At 44.1% G+C, this 20,004-nt stretch overlaps 1 protein-coding gene across 4 annotated transcripts in view; it reads right to left on the bottom strand.

The window, feature by feature from the left end:
• Positions 1-20,004, bottom strand: part of FAM81A (family with sequence similarity 81 member A) — a 46,930-nt gene extending 26,926 nt beyond the window's left edge. Inside the window, exons 1-3 of one of the 4 annotated variants that reach the window (XM_028706789.2) lie at positions 19,706-20,004; positions 4,435-4,504; positions 1,573-1,846 (exon numbers count right to left, since the gene is read on the bottom strand). In XM_028706789.2, the coding sequence (XP_028562622.1) occupies positions 1,573-1,846; positions 4,435-4,481 (321 nt within the window). In that variant the 5' untranslated portion in view covers positions 4,482-4,504; positions 19,706-20,004. Of the gene's footprint in view, positions 1-1,572; positions 1,847-4,434; positions 4,505-19,336; positions 19,517-19,575; positions 19,658-19,705 lie in introns of those variants that run through there. The other 3 variants (XM_077918617.1, XM_028706788.2, XM_028706790.2) reach the window with 3 other exon arrangements.

A 20,004-nucleotide genomic window follows, 5' to 3' on the forward strand; every position in this document is an offset into this window, starting at 1 on the left:
GAAATGGGTGACTCCCCGCTTAAGTGTGTGGTGCAGAGAGGCTGATGGAGTGCGTCAGCTGTCAAGAGTCCTTCACACATGCTCAAGTTGCCCCAGGGTTTGACCTCAGGACCCATAATTCCCATGCACATTCATGCATCTCCCCAAATCTCTTATCATAGACCATGCTGGCTGGGGCTGATGGGAACTGTAGTCCAAAAACTACTTGGGCACCAGGGTTAGATAGAAGGCATGGAGAATGGACCTATCACTGGCAGTTTTGTTGATATTCAGAGGCACTCTGCTGCTACATACCAACTGCAAAGGGAGGGTGCTCCCTTCATGTTAAGCTTGTGGGCTACTCAGAGGTATCTGGTTGGCCACTGTGGCAAGGAAGATGCTGGATGAGAGAGGCCTTTAGTATGCCTCTTATTATGTGCTGACTGTGTATACATGTTGTTGACACATGGAGAAAGACACGCATGATCAATCCCATCAACCTGGCTTGTAAAAGAACCACACAGTCAACCCCACCAATGTGATTGCATTATTTGCCCATATACCACAGCCAGTTGGGGTTGCTTCACCGACAAGTGGTGTGTGTATGGGGGGCGGTCCTTTGTGATTGTGGGTGAAAAACCAGAAGGTGGTAATTATGCACCTCAGATATTCTGATTAATTAAAAACAAATAGACTGCAATGTACCTTAGTGGGGATGGTAATTATCCCAGACTAATTAACACTGTGTGTAAATGTGTGATCTTATGTGTGTGGTACTCGTGTGCTCTCAAATAGAACTGTAAAGAATTTGTCCCAGTTCTTCCTGTAAATAAGCCTGCACCAAAGCCTAAGGACAGGTACGTGAAACAATTGCATGTTTTTCCCCTCTTTATGTCCTAAGTACATAGCAGGAGCCCCCCTGGATCAGACCAATGGCCCATCAAATCCAGCATCCTGATCTCACAGAGGCCAAGCAGATGCCCATTATGGGATGCCCACAAGCAGGTCCCGAGTGCAACAGCAGTGCTCTCCCCACCTCTGCATCAGTCTCTACTTTCCTCTATGCAGAAATTGAGACTGTTTCTATGCAGAAATTGAGACTGTTACTTTCCTCTATGCAGAAATTGAGACTGAGGTTCTTTGGCAGCAGCGAACTGTCTACTTGTACACTATAAAGCACTAGGCACATGGATGGCACTAAACAAGCAATAAATAATAATTTATTTCCAACATTTGTTTTCTCTTGATTAAAAGGGAAACATGAAGAAGGGCTGCAGATTCTTAGGTTTGAACCACCTGTGTGCTGTAACTGTTAGTGTTGGATAATGACCTGTAAGGCCTGGGTTCAAACTTCCATGTAGCTCACAGGGTGACAATGAGCTAATCACTATCTTTCAGTCTAGCCTACCGCACAGGGCTGTTGTGAGGATAAAAATGGGGAAGGGAGAACCATCTATGCCACACAGAGCTCCTTGGAAGAAAAGGTGGCATATAAACATACTAAGTTTAAAAAAGACAAAGAAACCACGCACCTTCAGAAATTTTGAAATGTGAAGACTGGGTACACCACACCAGCAGAGAATTACCACTGACCTCAATGTCCCGGTTCAGCTGCCTGACGATGGCTGTGATGTTGCGGATGTGCTCCTCCAAGAGCTGCCTAGCCAGCCGGTCCCCTCCGCCTTTGTTCTGCATCCTATGCAGCGTGCAAACAATGTCTTCCTTGATGCGAAAAGCGTGTTCCACAAGGGCGGCTGTCGTCTTCTCATGGCTAAGAATCCTGTCTTCTAGCTGGTCCACGAGTCTCGCTGACCCAAGAGGAATGGCCGTCAGAGCTTGGCTGTGGAGGGGGATGTTCCGGATTCGTCTAAAAGAAGGAAGTGATGGAGATGCTTGGTTTTATGGAGCAAGTACTTATCCCACACCCCGCTTACTTCTACAATATCTTATCTTCCCCCTCCTCCAAGGAGGTCAATAAAGCACCTTCTGCCAATGACACTATGAGGCAGGTCAGTCTGAGAGACAGTGACTGGCCCAGGGTCACCCAGTGAACACAGAGTGACTGAGGATTTGAACCTGGCTCTTGCCATACTTAGCACAGCACTCTAACCATTACACTACACTGCTCAAGCCATTATAATTAACTGTTTATTGTGCACCAGAATCAGCCAGGATGTGCATTGGTCTGTGTATTGTGCACAGTATTGTTCTGAGCCATGAGAGGAGCAGGATTATGCTCCCAAGGACCAGAAGGGATCCACACACCTGGTAGTGAATGAGTTCCCCTCATCCGGACTGGTGAAAATTGATTTTGGGTCAGGCTCAGATCTTCACCTCAGCAAGAGCCAAATTCTGGCCTTGCCTATGTGGCTTTTAGTCTCTCCAAGCATCAGTTCTTGTTCCTCTTCTGTCTCCATGTGTGCCGGCCAGTTGTAAGAACCTAAGAAGAGCCTCCTGGGTCTGGCAGAAAGTGGCCCATGTAGTCCAGGACCCTGTTCTCACATTGACCAACCAGATGCCTCTGGAAAAGTCACAAGCAGGACCTGGGCACATGAGCACCCGTCCCTCCCATGGTTTTCTGAACTGGATTCAGAACCATAAATGCCTCTGACGATAGAGGCAGAGCAGAACCATGATGGCTAGTAGCCATTAATAGCTTTCTCCGACATGAATTTGTCTAATCCTCTATTATACACATCTATCATGTCACCTCTTATTTGCCTTATCTCTAAACCAAGACCCCCCAAATACTGCAACCTTTCCTCATATGGGAGTTGTTCCATCCCCTTGATCATTTTGGCTGCTTTTATCCCATTTTTCCTATCCACTTGTTCTGCAGCCAAATGCATCCTTGGCCTAGTCCTCCTTTGAATATAGCTCTGTGCTCAGATCTTGGCCTGCTACTGATTCCACTGCCTGATGGGCATTGGAGCTTTTGTGGCTCTTAGGAAGTGTCCTACCAGAGACAAGATTAGGGCTGGGTGATATCTGGTTTTCAACATTGTGATACATTGGAATAATGTGCCGTGGTGTCGAAGGGCTAGGTGTGGCCATCGCCTATGCCTTCAATTTTTGGGTATTCCGTTAAAGGAATCTGGCGGTCGTGTATTCTGTCCGATGCCTGCTTGGCTGGAGGCCCTGGCACGACCCTCGGTGACATCAGGGGAGAGCCTATAGTTGGATTAGCATCAACAGGCTCCACCTACTGGTGAATAAAACCCCCTGGTTTCAGACTCACTCCTCTCTGAGGGGGTGGAGTCAGCTGACGTAATCCAATGCCTAAGCCAATACCTTTTCACTTGCTGTAATCAATAAAGTTGTGGCCTTTCCTTGCCCATTAACCTTATATCACGTGTCCTTGCGTATTCATTCCACTTGGGGGGGGGGGTGTCGGGTCCTCGAACCACAACTAAACATTGTGATATACAGTGGTACCTCGGGTTAAGTACTTAATTCGTTCCGGAGGTCCGTACTTAACCTGAAACTGTTCTTAACCTGAAGCACCACTTTAGCTAATGGGACCTCCTGCTGCTGCCGCGCCGCCGGAGCACAATTTCTGTTCTCATCCTGAAGCAAAGTTCTTAACCTGAAGCACTATTTCTGGGTTAGCAGAGTCTGTAACCTGAAGCGTATGTAACCTGGAGCGTATGTAACCTGAAGCGTATGTAACCCGAGGTACCACTGTATCACGATGTCTGAAATAAGGATGGAGCATTGGCTGGCAGCACGGTTTTCCCCACATTGTAATTCCTGCATAGCACACACACAAACACACACATCATGATTTGTGATTTGTGATGTATTGCCAGGTCAAAAATTATGAAACCGATATCACAATATGGACTTCAAACCGGTTTTGGATGAAATATCAATATATCGCCCAGCCCTAAACAAGATCCATTGAACCCCACATCCTCCTTCCCACATCAGCCAATCAGACGTTATCAGGAAGAAGCCTACAAGGAGAGCTGGAAGGCAAGAGGCCCCCTCTCATGGCTGCTCCCTAGCAATGGGCAAAAGTCTTTGGGTCCAAACAGGCAAATCCTCTTTTGGCCCCTCTCACACTCAGCTGAGCTAAACCTGAAAATGCACCATAGTGGGGAAACATGAACCCTGTGTGTTTCCTGACATGCACTGAACCTGGGATGTTCTGCAAGCAAAGAACCTGTCCTTTTGCCCCTGAGATTTGTCCTGACCCTGTAAGAGCTCCATGGAAGGATGGGCATAGAGTAAATGGGCCTTCCTCACCAAATGTTGTTTGACCTCCAACTCCCATTATTCCCAGCAAGCACATTCAATGGTTGGCAGTGATGCAAGCTGGAGTCCAGCAACATATGGAGGGGGCTACTGGGTCTGGGAAGCCTTCAATAAATAAATATTTCAAATCACACCCACACACCCCACACACCCTCTGCCACCCCACCAAAGCCAGTTCCCTCACATGCCTCAGGATACCTTTCAGTTGGGCCGAGTGTGGAGAATATCGGGCTTCGCTGTGCCATCCTCTCTTTCCAAGAATTTATGCCTGTTGGCGAAACAGCAACACAACACGACTGAAGCAGTTAAATTATTCATCTGTTTATATCTGGCACAGAACAGCTACTTCACGCCAGCAATGCCACTGTTGGAGGGCACTTTTGGAATCTGCACATCCAAGACAGCACAATGCTTCCCCATGGAGAAGGCGGTGGCTTGTGGAGGCTCCCAGGGTTATCTGCAAGGTGGGTTGGGCAGAAGCAAAACACATGGGAGTAACACACAGGCCAAGACCCCTGGCATTGCACCAAAGAGCCTTAGGCCTACACTATCAGGAGCACATGAGGACGCTGTTCCCATATTGAACATGCAGGTAAAGCTTACCTGTGTGCAGAGGTCCAAAAGAGGATGTGTTAGGCCCTGGCACTCTGATGGAATACAGGAATGCTAATATTGAGTCAGGAGTGGGCCCATGTCCTGATGGGCAGCCCTGGTTCTCTAGGATTTTGGGGTAGGGTATCTCCCAGCCCTAGCTGGAGGTTGTTAAGTTGTGGGTGAACATATCAGATGACACAGCGATTCTTCAAACAGCTCTTGTTTATTCACAGGCCAGAACAGAACTCAACTGAAGGGTTCAGCCAGCCTGCTTATATAGGGCTCCAGTACAACGCAACTGTAACAACTTTCTGTAACTATCCAATCACTGAACGTCACTTTCAACCCCTTATTTGCATATGTGGACCTGAGTGAAAACTATCTACAGTATCCCCCTGCTGGCCCAGGGTGAGAACTTCAGTACATAACAAACATGGTCAGTCCACTTCCAGAGTCTCAGCCAGAGCAATTGCAGAATCATTGCAGGACCTCCTAGTTTGGGCTGGTGTCCCAGGGCAGAGAGTCTGAGAGATCCAGAGGGTAGCAACACGCAAACGGGCCTTTTCTGCAGTGGCTCCCCATCTGTGGAATGTTCTCCCTAGGGAGGTTTACCTGGAGCCTTCATTGTACACCTTTAACATTCCTCTTTAACCAGGCCTTTGGTTGATTTGATTGACATATTATGCCCAGTAGCAGGGGAGGGGAGGAAGAGAACAGCTCCAGCACTGCTCTACAGCGCTGTGGGATTAAGAAGTTTAAAATAATATATACATTTTAAACATCCCATCCCATAGGCTGATGCCAAGCCTTTTGAAAGTGACTTCTGGCCCTTTTCTCTCTCTTTGGCTTGGGCTGCCTTTCTGAGCATGACTTTGCACCCCTTTCTCAAGCCCATGTTCCTTTCTTGCCTGCTGATCAGAAGCTACTGCCCAGATACCTTTCTGGAAAATGTCCAGATCTTACTCTCCCTCTGATCGACCATAGGTTCCCATTCCAGCCTACTTTCTTTCTGCCTCTCAGCCAACTTTCATGTGACTGTGGAGAAGGAAAGCAAGAAAGAGACATAAATGGGAGGGGAGCTGATGGAGCAATGGAGGGAAGCCCTCTGCAAGTGACCAGCTTGGACCCCTGGAGACAGACCCCTGGCTGCCCCCCAGCAGCCTGCTGGGTGGGGAAGAGAGGGAGGAAAAAGGAGGTAGCTCAAACCACTTTTTGTCCTGGCCCCATCTACCACCTAAACACCTCACATTGTTCCCCTGTATCTGTTTTAGATTGCAAGCCTCTTGAGGACAGGGACCTTTCACACCCATTCATTGTAAAGCACCCAGATGGCACTATGCAAATCATCATAATTATAACAAAGGCTCATTTCATTCCAGCACAATAACCTGCAATATAAAATTAAACCAGACTCTGGCCCTCGCCACTTTGCTTTCTGAATGGAATTCACAAAGATTAGTCAGTCACCAAGGCCGGCTACCAAAACAGAAAAGAAAAGCCATACTGGAGTCCCACTTGCCAGCTCAGAGGCCATTTGCTCTGAGGCTGATCTCACATGCTCTGAAAACACTGGAACACCCACTGAAACCTGGCAGGATGTGCCATCAGGAGGACTGCTTGGGGATTACTGATTAAACATGATGCAATATGGTGCGCAGATGGAAAGGGAACAGAGGGGTTATTTCGATGGAAGTGTCAGCTTTGCAGAGAGAAAAAACCCACAAGGGATATCCTGCAAAACATCACAAGATACTGCTTGTCTGTTAACCAAGGCCACGTTTTCCAAGCACTGCATGGAAAAGAGAGACTTGCTGTGTGCTCCTCCACTCAAAATGACAGCACCTCTCTTGGAGAGAGCTTTTGAAAATAGGGCTGCTCCCATGTCTGTAGGAACACCATATACATTAGATGAAATTGCCTGTTGCCTGTCAGCCCCCATCCCACAAGCTGATGACTAAGATTCTGGGGATGCCATGGAATTCTCCAGATGCTTAGGGGAGAGGTATCAGCAACAGACTGCCAACAGACAGTGCTGCTTATGAGAGATGAGTGAGAGGTCCTTTGCTAGACAGGAGAAAAAGATAGCTAGCCTATTGAACTTGGAGGGGTTTGACTTAAGATACGGTTGGCATGCGTACTTATGGTATGACAAAGTTAAAGTACATAGAGCATGGGTAGGTAAACTAAGGCCCAGGGGCCAGATCTGGCCCAATCACCTTCTAAATCCGGCCCGCGGATGGTCCGGGGATCAGCATGTTTTTACACGAGTAGAATGTGTCCTTTTATTTAAAATGCATCTCTGGGTTTTTTGTGGGGCATAGGAATTAACCCCCCCCCCAAAAAAAAATATAGTCCGGCCCCTCACAAGGTCTGAGGGACAGTGGACTGGCCCCCTGCTGAAAAAGTTTGCTGACCCCTGACAGAGAGGGTTCCTAAATCATATAGTAAGGAGGCGTTTATACAGTTTGGATAAGGTATAAGGACCTTTTAGAAAGGAAAACGCCACGATGGTTATCACCTGTGGAATTATATATTTTTTATTTTCCTGGCTAATAAATTAAAAATGGCCTCACAAAAGAAGTATCTGGCATTGACACCTGGCCAATCAAGGAAAGGCTTTGTCCAAGAGGGAGAACCAAAGATGGACCTTGTGGAGGTAATGATGGAAATGTGGAAAGATCTTCAAAGCCACACCAAAGTGGTAGGTGAATTATCAACAGAAATAAAGGCTCTTGCAAGTAAAACAAGTAACTTGGAGAAAACAGTGCAAACTCTTCAAGATGCAGTCCAAATAAATAAAGAAATAAAGGAAGGAACAGGAAAAGATGCTAGAGGAAGCATCCAGAGCAACTCAGGAACTAACAGTGGATAATTTGGCGTTAATTGAATTAATTAAAAGTGATGTTTTTGAGATTCAGATCTATTCCTCAGCAATCAGATGTAGTAATAAGGGATAAAATAACCGAGGCACTTGCATCTTTGCTTGAGATGCAACAACAGGGCGTGGCTACATTGATTGTGCATTCAGGGTTAAATTTCCATTTGCTAAGAAGAAAATCTTTCCAGGGACTGTCTAGTCCTTTTTAGTTCTAGAAGTATCAAAGACAGAGTGCTCCAGACATATTATGAGAAAGGTATTGAAATAGATGAAAGGATTATATGGTAATTTTAAAATACATTCCAGTAAAACTGTTGAAAAGAGAGAGGATTACAATTTTTTGACAGAGGCCCTTAAAAAGATAAAATTCCGCTTCAGACGGGAATGACCTGAAGGGATTTCCTATAATTATGAAGGTAAAAAATAGAGGTGTGTAGAACCAGTGAAAGCACATGCCTTTGTAATGCCTTCGTGGTGAGATTTTGGAATTGAGCATGGAGAAGAAGAAGAAGAAGAAGAAGAGAAGGAAGAAGAAGAGGATAAACAGTAAAGAGGGAAGGGGGTAGAAGGAAAACTGGAACTGTCAAAAAATGTGTGTGTGTGTGTGTGTGTGTGTATGATAAATAAGATATACCGTAATTTTCGCTCTATAACATGCACATTTTTTCTCCTAAAAAGTAAGGGGAAATGTCTGTGCGTGTTATTGAGCAAATGTGTGGTCCCTGGAGCCGACTGGCCCGAGTGCAGGGGCAAAAATCAGGCAAAAATCAGATCACATGTCACGGAGGAGGGAAGGCTGCAGAAGCGAGGCTGCTGCTTTCCTGCATTCTGCCTCAGGGTCTTACTGCCCACCCGCTTCTGTTTTTGGTTGCTGTGTTTGCTCAAACGCAACCAAGAGCAGGGAAATCCCCTGCCCTCCTGGCAAGCAGAGGGGAAAGGAAAGGATCGCGTCCTTCCTTCTAATTCCTTCCTAGTCACACTGCGCGCAGGCTCCAGCCCACCCGGCTCAGGTTCCGTCAGCTAGGAGTGCAGCCGTCAGCCACCACCTCCTCCTCTCCATGCTCCGGTGCTGCTTCTGCTGCGTCCAGCATTCTAGGGACTTGCAGGCAGCCAGACAACATGCAGGTGGGTGGGAGGGGGGGGCTGGCTTGGGTGGGTGGGGGAAACTTTGCCTTCCTTTCCTCCCTCCTGTTAAACCTCTCTCCTGCATTGTTAGCCAGCTGCTTCTCCGCACACCCCTCTCGTGCTCCTTGTCCCTTCTGTATTTTTCCTTCCCTCCCCACTTAAAACATGGTTACAAAGCACGGATCCACATGGATCCTCAGGATCTTTGCATTGGGTCACCCCAAATTCACCACCAGATCACATTACATGTCCATGGTTACAGCCTGCACCAAAAAAATCATGCACCCACTGTTGCCTGGGGCTGCAGTGGTGCAAAAACGTGGTTACAAAGCATGGATCCACATGGATCCTCAGGATCTTTGCATTGGGTCACCCCAAATTCACCATCAGATCACATAGCATGTCCATGGCTACAGCCTGCACCAAAAAAATCACGCACCCACTGTTGCCTGGGGCCGCAATGGTACAAAAATGTGGTTATAAAGCACAGATCCACATGGATTCTCAGGATTTTTGCATTGGGCTACCCCAAACTCACCGTCAAATCACATGTCTGTGGCCACAGCATGAAGCACAAAAATGATACATCCACTGTTTCATTCAGATTTTTTTTTCTTGTTTTCCTCCTCTAAAAACTATGTGCGTGTTATGGTCAGGTGCGTGTTATAGAGCGAAAAATACGGTAATAGAATATGGATCTTATATTTATTTCATAGAATGTAAATGGACTAAATAGTGAAATGAAAATGAATAAAATAGTGCATATATTGTCAAAGTAGAAATTAGACATCATTTGCTTGCAGGACACACATATAAAAAGACAACATAGAAAACTACTAATAAATAAATATTTATAAATAAATAACAAATAAAGGTCTGGGGCAAGAGTTTATCTCTTCTGATAAAACCAAAAAGGGAGGGGTAATTATGTATGTTAACCCCAAACTAGATCTTAAATTCATCTTTAAAGAAGGCAGAATGATGGTTATTGAAGTGAGACTAGATGGAGAACCAATTACTGTAGTGGGAATTTATGCCCCCAATGAACGGAAAACTGATTAAAAAACAAACAAACTGGAAGAGAAATTGTGTGATTTGTGTGATAGTAAAATAATAATGATGGGTGATTTTAATTGTGTCATTCCCTTGATCTAGATAGAATGGTACGGAAAACAGATTCAAAATAAGGGAAATTGCCAAATGCCTTTTTTGATATGGTGTCCAATTTTGACTTAACTGACCTATGGCGACTTAAGCATCCATTAGAACACAAATTTACTTTTTTCTCAAATGCAAACAATTCTTCAAGCAGAATACACCTTTTATTGGCTTTGAAAGAGTTAACAAGTAGGGTAAAAAAGGTAGAAATTCAACCTAATATATTATCCAATCACAATGGCATCTTTATGACAATAACAGGAGGGAAATGTTCTTCATTTAGGTGGAAGGTAAATGATGTGGTATTGCAAAATGAACAAATTATGAGTAAGGGGCAACACTCCCCTACAAGAATTTTTTTTACCTCAATCTAAATAAAGAAACAGATTTAATTATAGTATGGCATGCCAGTAAGGCAGTGGTGAGAGGTTTCCTAATTCAACAAAATGCTTTTCAAAAAAAGAGATAGAGGGGAAAAGAAGCAGGAGATATTAGATGCCATGTTGAATAAGGAGAAGTTAATTGCAAAACCAAAGGATAAAGATTTGTGTCAAGTGATTAAAATACTGCAAGCACAATTTTCACTGTTAGTTAATCAAGAGATTGAGATGAAAATTAAATTAATGAAACATATTTTTTTTGAATTTGCTAACAAACCACGTAAATTGTTAGCATGGCAACTCAAAAAAGAAAGAAAAAATAGCACAATAAATAATATTGTAGATGAGGATAAGCATTTGACTACCTGAATAGATAAGAAAGTGTTTGAAAAATATTATATTTCATTATATCGTTGTGAGAAAGAGCACTTTAAGAAAATGGACTCTTATTTAAGTGACTGTAACATATCCCGAGTATCTAAGGAAAACTGGCAAATTCTGAATGCACCCAAATCGATATCGGAATTGCAAATAGAAATAAACTGAATAAATATGGGGAAAGCACCGGGGCCAGATGGACTTACAGCCATTTATTATAAAAAGTTTCAGGATATACTTTTACAGTGGTACCTCGGGTTAAGAACTTAATTCGTTCTGGAGGTCTGTTCTTAACCTGAAACTGTTCTTAACCTGAGGTACCACTTTAGCTAATGGGGCCTCCCGCTGCCGCCGCGCCACCGCCATGCAATTTCTGTTCTCATCCTGAAGCAAAGTTTTTAACCTGAGGTACTATTTCTGGGTTAGCGGAGTCTGTAACCTAAAGCGTCTATAACCCGAGGTACCACTGTAGAACCACTTAAGGACACCATGAAGGGAATTTTGGTGACAGGAGTAGTTCCGGCTTCATGGAAAGATGCATTCATTACTTTGATCCACAAACAAGACAGTGACCTAACAAAAACTAAAAATTACAGACCTATTTCATTATTGAATTGTGACTACAAACAATTTGCTACAATATTGGCTAATAGATTGAAAAGGACATTGACTGAGTTAGTTCACAGAGACCAGGCTGGGTTTTTACCAGGCCAACAAATGAAAGAAAATATAGGAAATGTAATTAATTTAATAGAGTATGCGGAAGTAAGAAATGAAAAACAGGCTGCGTTAATCTTCCAAGAGGCAGATAAAGCTTTTGACAACATTTCATGGTCATTTATGATTAAGGTTTTAGAGAAAATGGAAATAGGTAATTATTTCCTAGGAGGAATTAAAACAATCTATATCTGCAAATATAGTAATAAATTATATTATTTCAGACAAATGCCAAATAGAAAAAGGAACGAGACAAGGCTGTCCCTGTTTGTTATGACATTAGAAATACTGCTTCAGAATATAACGAGAAAAGGGGAAATTAAAGGTTTTGAGGTGGGACGTAGGGTCTACAAATTAAGGGCATTTGCTGATGACGTGGTGTTGACACTAGAACAACCTTTGGAGAGCGTTCTCTAAGCATTAGAATAAATTAAAAGGTTTGGAGAAGTGGTGGGTTTCAAAATAAACTCAGATAAAACCAAAATGTTGGTTAAAACATGGATGAACATTCAAAAAAATTTTTAGAAAGGATGTCTGGTTTAAAAATAGATAAAAAATTAAGTATTTAGGAATTTGGCTGACAGTAAGAAAGCTCAACCTATTTGAAAATAATTATATTAAATTGTGGAAAGAGGTTAAGAAAGAGTTGGAGATATGGGGGAGAATGAAACTCTCCCTATTAGATAGAATTTCGGCCATTAAAATGAATATACTCCCTAGAGCGCTGTTTTTATTCCAATCAATCCCGATTGTAAATCATTCAAGCTGCTTCAAAGAATGGAAAAAAGATGTCTCTAAATTTACCTGGCAAGGGGAGAAGCCAAGAATAAAATATTTTGTATCCTGATAGATACAAAAGAAAGAGAAGGCTTTGCCCTGCCAGATTTGCAATTGTATTATGAGGGAGGTTGTTTGCATAGGTTAAAAGAATGGATTGCATTGGACAATGCAAACATCTTTGATTTAAGAGGGTCATGATTTAAAACTTGGCTGACATGCATGGTATGGGAAGGCTAAAACCTATGAGTTTAATGAACCACATTCTTAGGAAGAATCTATATAGAGTCTGGGAAAAATATATAAATATGCTAGAAACACCTTTATGGCTATCTCACATCAAAGCAATTACAATTAAGAGAGTTAATATGGATAGACAATGGGCATCTTATACGGAACTGCTGGATTTTACGGGGGGGTGGTGGAACCCAAACTGAAACTAATGGAAAACTTAAGGAGCCAAGTTATAGATTGGTTGCAATATCACCAAATACACAACATGTTTAAATTAGATAGAAAGAATGGATTTATGGACTAAAGTTCACAATTCAAAAAAGAACACTTACAAAATGATAAACTTCTGTCTAAAATGTATAATTGTTTATTAGAATGGGAAACAAAAGACAATATAGATCTCAACCTCTGGGAGAAACTTTGGATAAGTGACCTGAAATTTATTGCATTTGAAATTTGCAGTTGAAAGAGAATTATTTGAAAATGATCCATAGATTGTATTTAACTCTGAGTAGGTTGGCTAGGGACGCGGGTGGCGCTGTGGGTAAAAGCCTCAGCGCCTAGGGCTTGCCGATCGAAAGGTCGGCGGTTCGAATCCCCGCGGCGGGGTGCGCTCCCGTTGTTCGGTCCCAGCGCCTGCCAACCTAGCAGTTCGAAAGCACCCCCGGGTGCAAGTAGATAAATAGGGACCGCTTACTGGCGGGAAGGTAAATGGCGTTTCCGTGTGCTGCGCTGGCTCGCCAGATGCAGCTTTGTCACGCTGGCCACGTGACCCGGAAGTGTCTCCGGACAGCGCTGGCCCCCGGCCTCTTAAGTGAGATGGGCGCACAACCCCAGAGTCTGGCAAGACTGGCCCGTACGGGCAGGCGTACCTTTACCTTTACCTTTACCTTTAAGGTTGGCTAAGATTCATAAAACAGAATCAGATACATGTTGAAAGTGTAAAGAAGTGGAGGTAACCGTTTTTCACATGTGGTGGACATGTTAAAGGGTAAAAGTAGATTGGGAAATGAATTATAATGAATTGGAAAAAAATGTTTAAAATTACTCTCCCCCCCCCACCCCCAAAGTTCTTTTTATTGGGAATAGCCCAAACAGAAATTCCTAGGTGTCAGAAAAGCTTATTTATGTATGCAATAACTGCAGCCCGTGTTTTTTTAGCCCCAAAATTGAAAGTGAGTGAGGTCCCAACCAAAGAGGACTGGCAATTTAAGTTGACAGAATATGCAGAATTTGCAGATTTAACATACAGAATAAGAGAGCAAGAAAAACATATAAGAAGAGTGGAAAACATTTATTGAAAATAAATGTATAAAGCTGAAAACACTGGCAGCAATAAGATAAATTCAACAGAGTAAATAATTTTTGCTGTAAAAGTGGAAAACTGATTTGAATGGTTATAGTAAAATATGCAGGAATGCATGGTATGTAAAATGAACCATGGAAGGAGAAGAAGGGAAGTCATTGGATATTTTAAAATTTGTAAAATGTTTGTTTTGAAATGTAAAACTGACAACTTATTAAAAAAAATAAATTTATATAAGTCCCGCGAAAATAGACTGGCAGAATAAGCTAATAGAATACGCAGACTAGCAATGTTGATTGCAAAGATAATAAATCAAGATGAGTCTGATATAAAAGAAGACTGGGAATACTATATTTAAAGACATATAGCAATCAGATAAACAATCAGATAAACTTCCAAGTGGGGTAAAATATATGAGCAGCAGTTAAAATAAGCAGAAGAGGGATAGTAATTAAGGAGATGCAGCTTAACAAGGACTAAATAAGACCCCATGGAGGAATGTGTATGGAAGTCAGAATGTAAGATAAACAATGACAATTGCATAAGTGATGTACTAAGATATGTAAAATGCATAAATTTAAAAAAGCAGAAAAAGATATATGGGCTGGCAGACAGGAGTGACTATTAGCAGGAAAGGGGTGCTGAGAAATAGCCAAGAGGTAGGGCAGATGAGATACAGTGTACCTAGCATTAGAGGGTTGAGAGACCTGAAAAAAATAGGCCACATGCTCCCAATTTTCCAGGGAGGGCCTCTTTTCTCTGTCCCCTGCTATCTTTGCTACATCTGTTATGTACTGAAGTTCTCACCCTGGGCCAGCAGGGGGATACTGTAGTTTTCACTCAGGTCCACATATGCAAATAAGGGATTGAAAGTGACATTCAGTGACTGGATAGTTACAGAAAGTTGTTACAGTTGCGTTGTACTGGAGCCCTATATAAGCAGGCTGGCTGAACCCTTCAGTTCAGTTCAGTTCTGGCCTGTGAATAAACAAGAGCTGTTTGAAGAATCGCTGTGTCGTCTGATATGTTCACCCACAACTTAACAACATCCCTGCCACCCTGCCACAAGGGATGCCTTGTGGCAATGTTGTTATTGTGCATCTTCACTCTTTAGGGCCCAGACTGGTTGGGAGAGCAAATATGCATTTATTCCTCAGTACAAATGGAAATAAAATGAGAGGCATTAATGTGGGGGGGGGGGGTCCCATGCTGTGTGCAGTTTCAGACCTTCCAAGTGTCCCTGTTTTCCAGGGACAGTCCTGGATTTACAGAAGCTGTCCCGGTTTCTGATTTGATCCCGGAATGTCCTGCTTTTCCTTAGGACATCCCTATTTTCATCAGAAAAATGTTGGAGGCTATGCAGTTTGCCAGTTCACACACACTGCCATTACTGAGGTGTATTTTGAAAGTCTGAGAACATGATGTGTGGCAATGACAGTTGTCTAATATATCTCTTTGGTCAAAAGAGCTGCTGCCCTCCTAGCTTTCGAGACAGGCTGTTGAAGAGCAAATGCGTTCAGCTCACAGCCTTCAGCAATGGGCAGGGCTGGAGGGGAAGACTTGGTGGAGTTTGGAAAGGTGGGTGCAGGAGGCAGAGGGGTGGAGGAGATGAACTTCAGAGAGCCCAGCAGAAAGGTGGGCTGGCACAAAACCCTCACTGCAGAAGTATATTGTGGCATCCCCATGGCTAGTTTACCTGCAAGGCACAATATGTGGGACTGCCTTGGAAGATCATAGAATCATAGAGTTGGAATAGACCACAAGGGCCATCGAGTCCAACCCCCTGCCAAGCAGGAAACACCATCACAGCACTCCTGACATATGGTTGTCAAGCCTCTGCTTAAAGACCTCCAAAGAAGGAGACTCCACCACACTCCTTGGCAGCAAATTCCACTGTCGAACAGCTCTTACTGTCAGGAAGTTCTTCCTAATATTTAGGTGGAATCTTATTTCTTGTAGTTTGGATCCATTGCTCCGTGTCCGCTTCTCTGGAGCAGCAGAAAACAACCTTTCTCCCTCCTCTATATGACATCCTTTTATATATTTGAACATGGCTATCATATTACCCCTTAACCTCCTCTTCTCCAGGCTAAACATGCCCAGCTCCCTTAGCCGTTCCTCATAAGGCATCGTTTCCAGACCTTTGACCATTTTGGTTGCCCTCCTCTGGACACGTTCCAGTTTGTCAGTGTCCCTCTTGAACTGTGGTGCCCAGAACTAGACACAGTACTCCAGGTGAGGTCTGACCAGAGCAGAATACAGTGGCACTATTACTTCCCTTGATCTAGATGTTATATTCCTATTGATACAGCCCAGAATTGCATTGGCTTTTTTAGCTGCCGTGTCACACTGTTGGCTCATGTCAAGTTTGTGGTCAACCAAGACTCCTAGATCCTTTTCACATGTACTGCTCTCAAGCCAAGATGATATACAGCACATGCCAAGTGATGTGGGTTAGAAAATTTCCCCTTTTTTCATCAGGTCATTAGTAACAATAAATGGGTGTCAACAGCAAATACAATATTAGGGAAGCTTGGAAAGTCCCCCCCCCCCCCCTTATGCTTTGTTTACAAGTAAAACGAACACTATCGCTCTTCAGGAAATTTCGCACTGCAAATTAGGCTAATTTGCATTGGAAATTTTTCCAGTACAACTTATTTCCAGAGAAGTGACATTACTAGCACAAGCTTTGCATGCAGAAGGTCTAAGATTTAATAATTACTAAAGGCGACCACATTCGTTATGGCATGAGCTTCCATGGACTAGTAGAATCTGCTCCATCAGAAGCATGATGGAGTTGCATCAGAGGAAGTGGCATCAATGAAGACTTCTGCTAAATTTCTTAGGCTTTATGATGCTGCAAGACCCTTTGGTTATTTTTGCTCCAACAGAATAACACAGGCTTCCCTCTGGAAGCTGGTAGAAAAGCCTCAGGAACAGAAGAGGGTTCTAAGCACCAGGGGGGCGGGCTTCCTTTGAAATGCTAATAGGCGTCACAAAAATGTGGGTTTTTATTTTAACTGTGACAGGGAAAGAGAGTAAAACCCCTCCCTCCCAGCAGTCCTGGGGCTGCTCAGGCATTTGCTATTTGCTCAGCAAGAAAAAATGCATGTTAACTGTATTCACTTCACACAACCTAAGAAGAGCCTGCTGGACCAGTCCAATGGCCCATTTAGTCCAGCATCCTGGGGAGGGTGTTAAAAGGCCTTTCAAAGTGTGATATGCTGTATGGATGGGCTCTGTAGCTAGAAGGAGTCTCTCTTTGCTAATCACAGCTGTCAGTGGTGGAGCAAGGTGACAGGAGGTGTTTTGCAAATCACCTGAGGTTCAGTTGTGGAACCAAATGGCTGGACATAAGTAGTTTAAGAAATTATTTAATAAATAAGCTGCTCTCCAAGTGACAGAGGGAAAAGTTGAGAACTTGGGAACCTCCTACCCACATATACAGATGCCTTCACAAACAGCTGTCTGGGTGAAGGTGTTGGGCACCATTCAAGGTAGTCTAGCAGCAGACCGGAGAGAGCTGACCCACAGCCGAAAGAGGGAGGAGGAGGGTGATGAAGAGAGCACCTGTTGCTGAAAAATCAGGTTAAGTGGTGGACAGTAGAGCACCTGTTCCTTTCATGCAGAAGGTTCAATTTTCAATCCATCTCCATGGAGGGGAGAGAGATTCTGTGTTGGCCAGCAAGTAATGGCTTTTCCCACCTGCCTTGCCTCATCCTCCAGCCCTAGGAGATCTTATAGGAGAGCTGTTTCCAGAGGAACAACTGTGAGGGGAGAGAGACTCTGTTTTCCATCAGGTGGCTGGTTTCACCTGTGCTGCCCCAAGAACTTAACAGTGCTTAGTGTAACCGACCTGCAGAAAGGACTCTATGAATTGAAAAGAGAGATGCTTATGTACCCTTGTTAACTATGAAAATCCTTTTTAAAAAAGAACCATTATTTATAAAAAAACCAATGCTTAGTGTATTTATTGGCTGCTATTTTGTTTATGTTGCTTTGTAAACTATGAATGTTGCATTGATTTGTTAATCATATGACTTTTGCTTTAATTGTGACGTATAGCTTATTTTTTAGTTGCTACTTTGCTAACAGTGCTTTACAGATTGTAATTGTTTCACTGATGATTTGTTAATTATTCTATATGATCTATGATGCATTTGTGATGTTCTATGATGTTTCATAATGTTATTATTTATTGTTTGCAAGTTGCTTTGGGATTCATTTGAATGAAAAGCAGTATAGAGTTATAATAAATTGAATCAAATCTCCAGGTAAGACTCCCTGCCTGAAATTCTGGAGAGCTGCTGCCAGTCAGTGTAGACAATACTGAGCTAGATGGACCAATGGTCTGACGTGTTTTCGATGTTCTATTTCTAATGATCAGAGGAGGGGAAAACCTGCTCCTAGCTGATGGAATGGCAAACCCCAGGGATGGCTGTGCTCTGCCTCCAACTGGTATCCACGGTCTGGATACCAGTTGCTGGGAACTGCAAATATGGAAGAGTGCTCTTGCGCTCAGGTCCTGCTTGTGGACTCATAATAATAATAATAATAAATTTATTATTTATACCCACCCATCTGGCTAGGTCTCCCCAGCCACTCTGGGCATCTGCCTGGGCACTGTGAGAAGAGGATGGTGGACCATGAAGGGCCTTTGCCTGGATCCTGCAGGGCTCTTCTTATGTTGCTATGAAAAGACAGAGGTTGCAACTCTCCCTGCTTTGGCAGGGCCAGCCATTGAGCCGACAACTGATGTCCCTGCTGCTGGGAAGGTGAACTTTGGATAACACTGTACAAACAAGCATGTTGGATGTTGGAGAGTAATAATTAAGCAGAGATTCCTGCCACCCACCCTCAGACATTGCAGAAATCTCTCCCCACTGTAAGGATAACGCCAAGCAAGTGAGGTGTCTCCCTCTTACCTTGACTGTGTGGGGGGTGCCTCAACAGGGGGCTGGATCCCTGGGTCTGACTTGCAGACTTCCACTGTCAAGTTCTCCTGCCCAAGCCTCATGGAAACAAATGAGAGATGAGCAAGAGAGCCCTTACATCTCTCCCATTCATTTCTAGGAAACTTGTGCAGGAGAACTTCTCAGTCCATGCCTCATTAGGAATGGGGGAGGGGGAGGTGCTATTTGGATTTCCCACCGCAGGCACCAAAATAAGCCTTGGCCCATCTCATCCCAGCCTGAAAAGGCATCTTTTTTATGTATGTACATCAGCTCATTACAATTAACACAACGGCAAACATACCCGAAGAAAGAAGCCCCGTCAAAAACTGCTTGTCACAAGGCGCAAAAAAGCTCACCGCCACCATCTCCAACCACACAATGCACAGATCTCCCTGCTGTTGATTTGTTTGTTTCAAGTCACCCACTGAAATGCTCCCTCTCAGATACCAGTTTATTTTGGATCTTCAAAGGAACATTTATTAATCCTCCACCCCACTGTACGCTGACTATTTTGAGAGAAGTCACAAATGTACAACACATCCCCTCCCTAGAGAGACCCCCCCCCAGCAGCATCCCCCCAACAGCCTAAGAAACTCACAACAGAACATGCCACAGCTGCATCCAGGGCCACGCTGACAGCATTCAACATGGCTTTGTTCCCGTCGCCTCAAACTCGTGTCTTCGGGAAACCAAAAGTCGTCAGGATCCTGGCATGGTGGAAGGAGGCGGCATGCAGTGTCTCCACTGGTCTTGACAGCGAAGGCTTCCCTCATTCCCCGCCCCCACTCTGCTTCCCCACCCTCATGCGAGAGACGTGTGGTCTCAGTGCCAACACACCTGAAAATATGGAGGTGGTTGGAAGCAATGGTGACAGAAATGAACAGAAGGTCAACACCAGGAGCCTCACCACATCCCAATGCAAGTGAAACGACTGACTGGAAGCAAGTTGTCTCCCAAGGCTGCTTACCTGGGTCTGGTTAGGGCAGGGCTGGAGTGCCCCAAATCTGCTTCTGAGTATCATAGCAGCATATTCGACTACACTTCTTGTTTGGGGGGTGTAGGTATTTTTCAGGTCAGCAGCCACACCTAAAGGCTTCCCAGGATGAAGCTGGGATGTACTGGTGTCCCTCTGTTGCTGATTTCCTGCCTCCACCGCGGCAACCGAGGAGCGTGGCAACCGAGGAGCCCCCTCGGCTCTTCTTGGCTGGGCCTCGGAGAAGGAGAAGCAAAGCAGCAGCAGCTGGGAGTTGTTGCCAGGACGCTGTC

The sequence above is a fragment of the Podarcis muralis genome, chromosome 14 (assembly GCF_964188315.1).
Source record: "Podarcis muralis chromosome 14, rPodMur119.hap1.1, whole genome shotgun sequence".
NCBI classification, from domain to species: Eukaryota; Metazoa; Chordata; class Lepidosauria; order Squamata; family Lacertidae; genus Podarcis; species Podarcis muralis.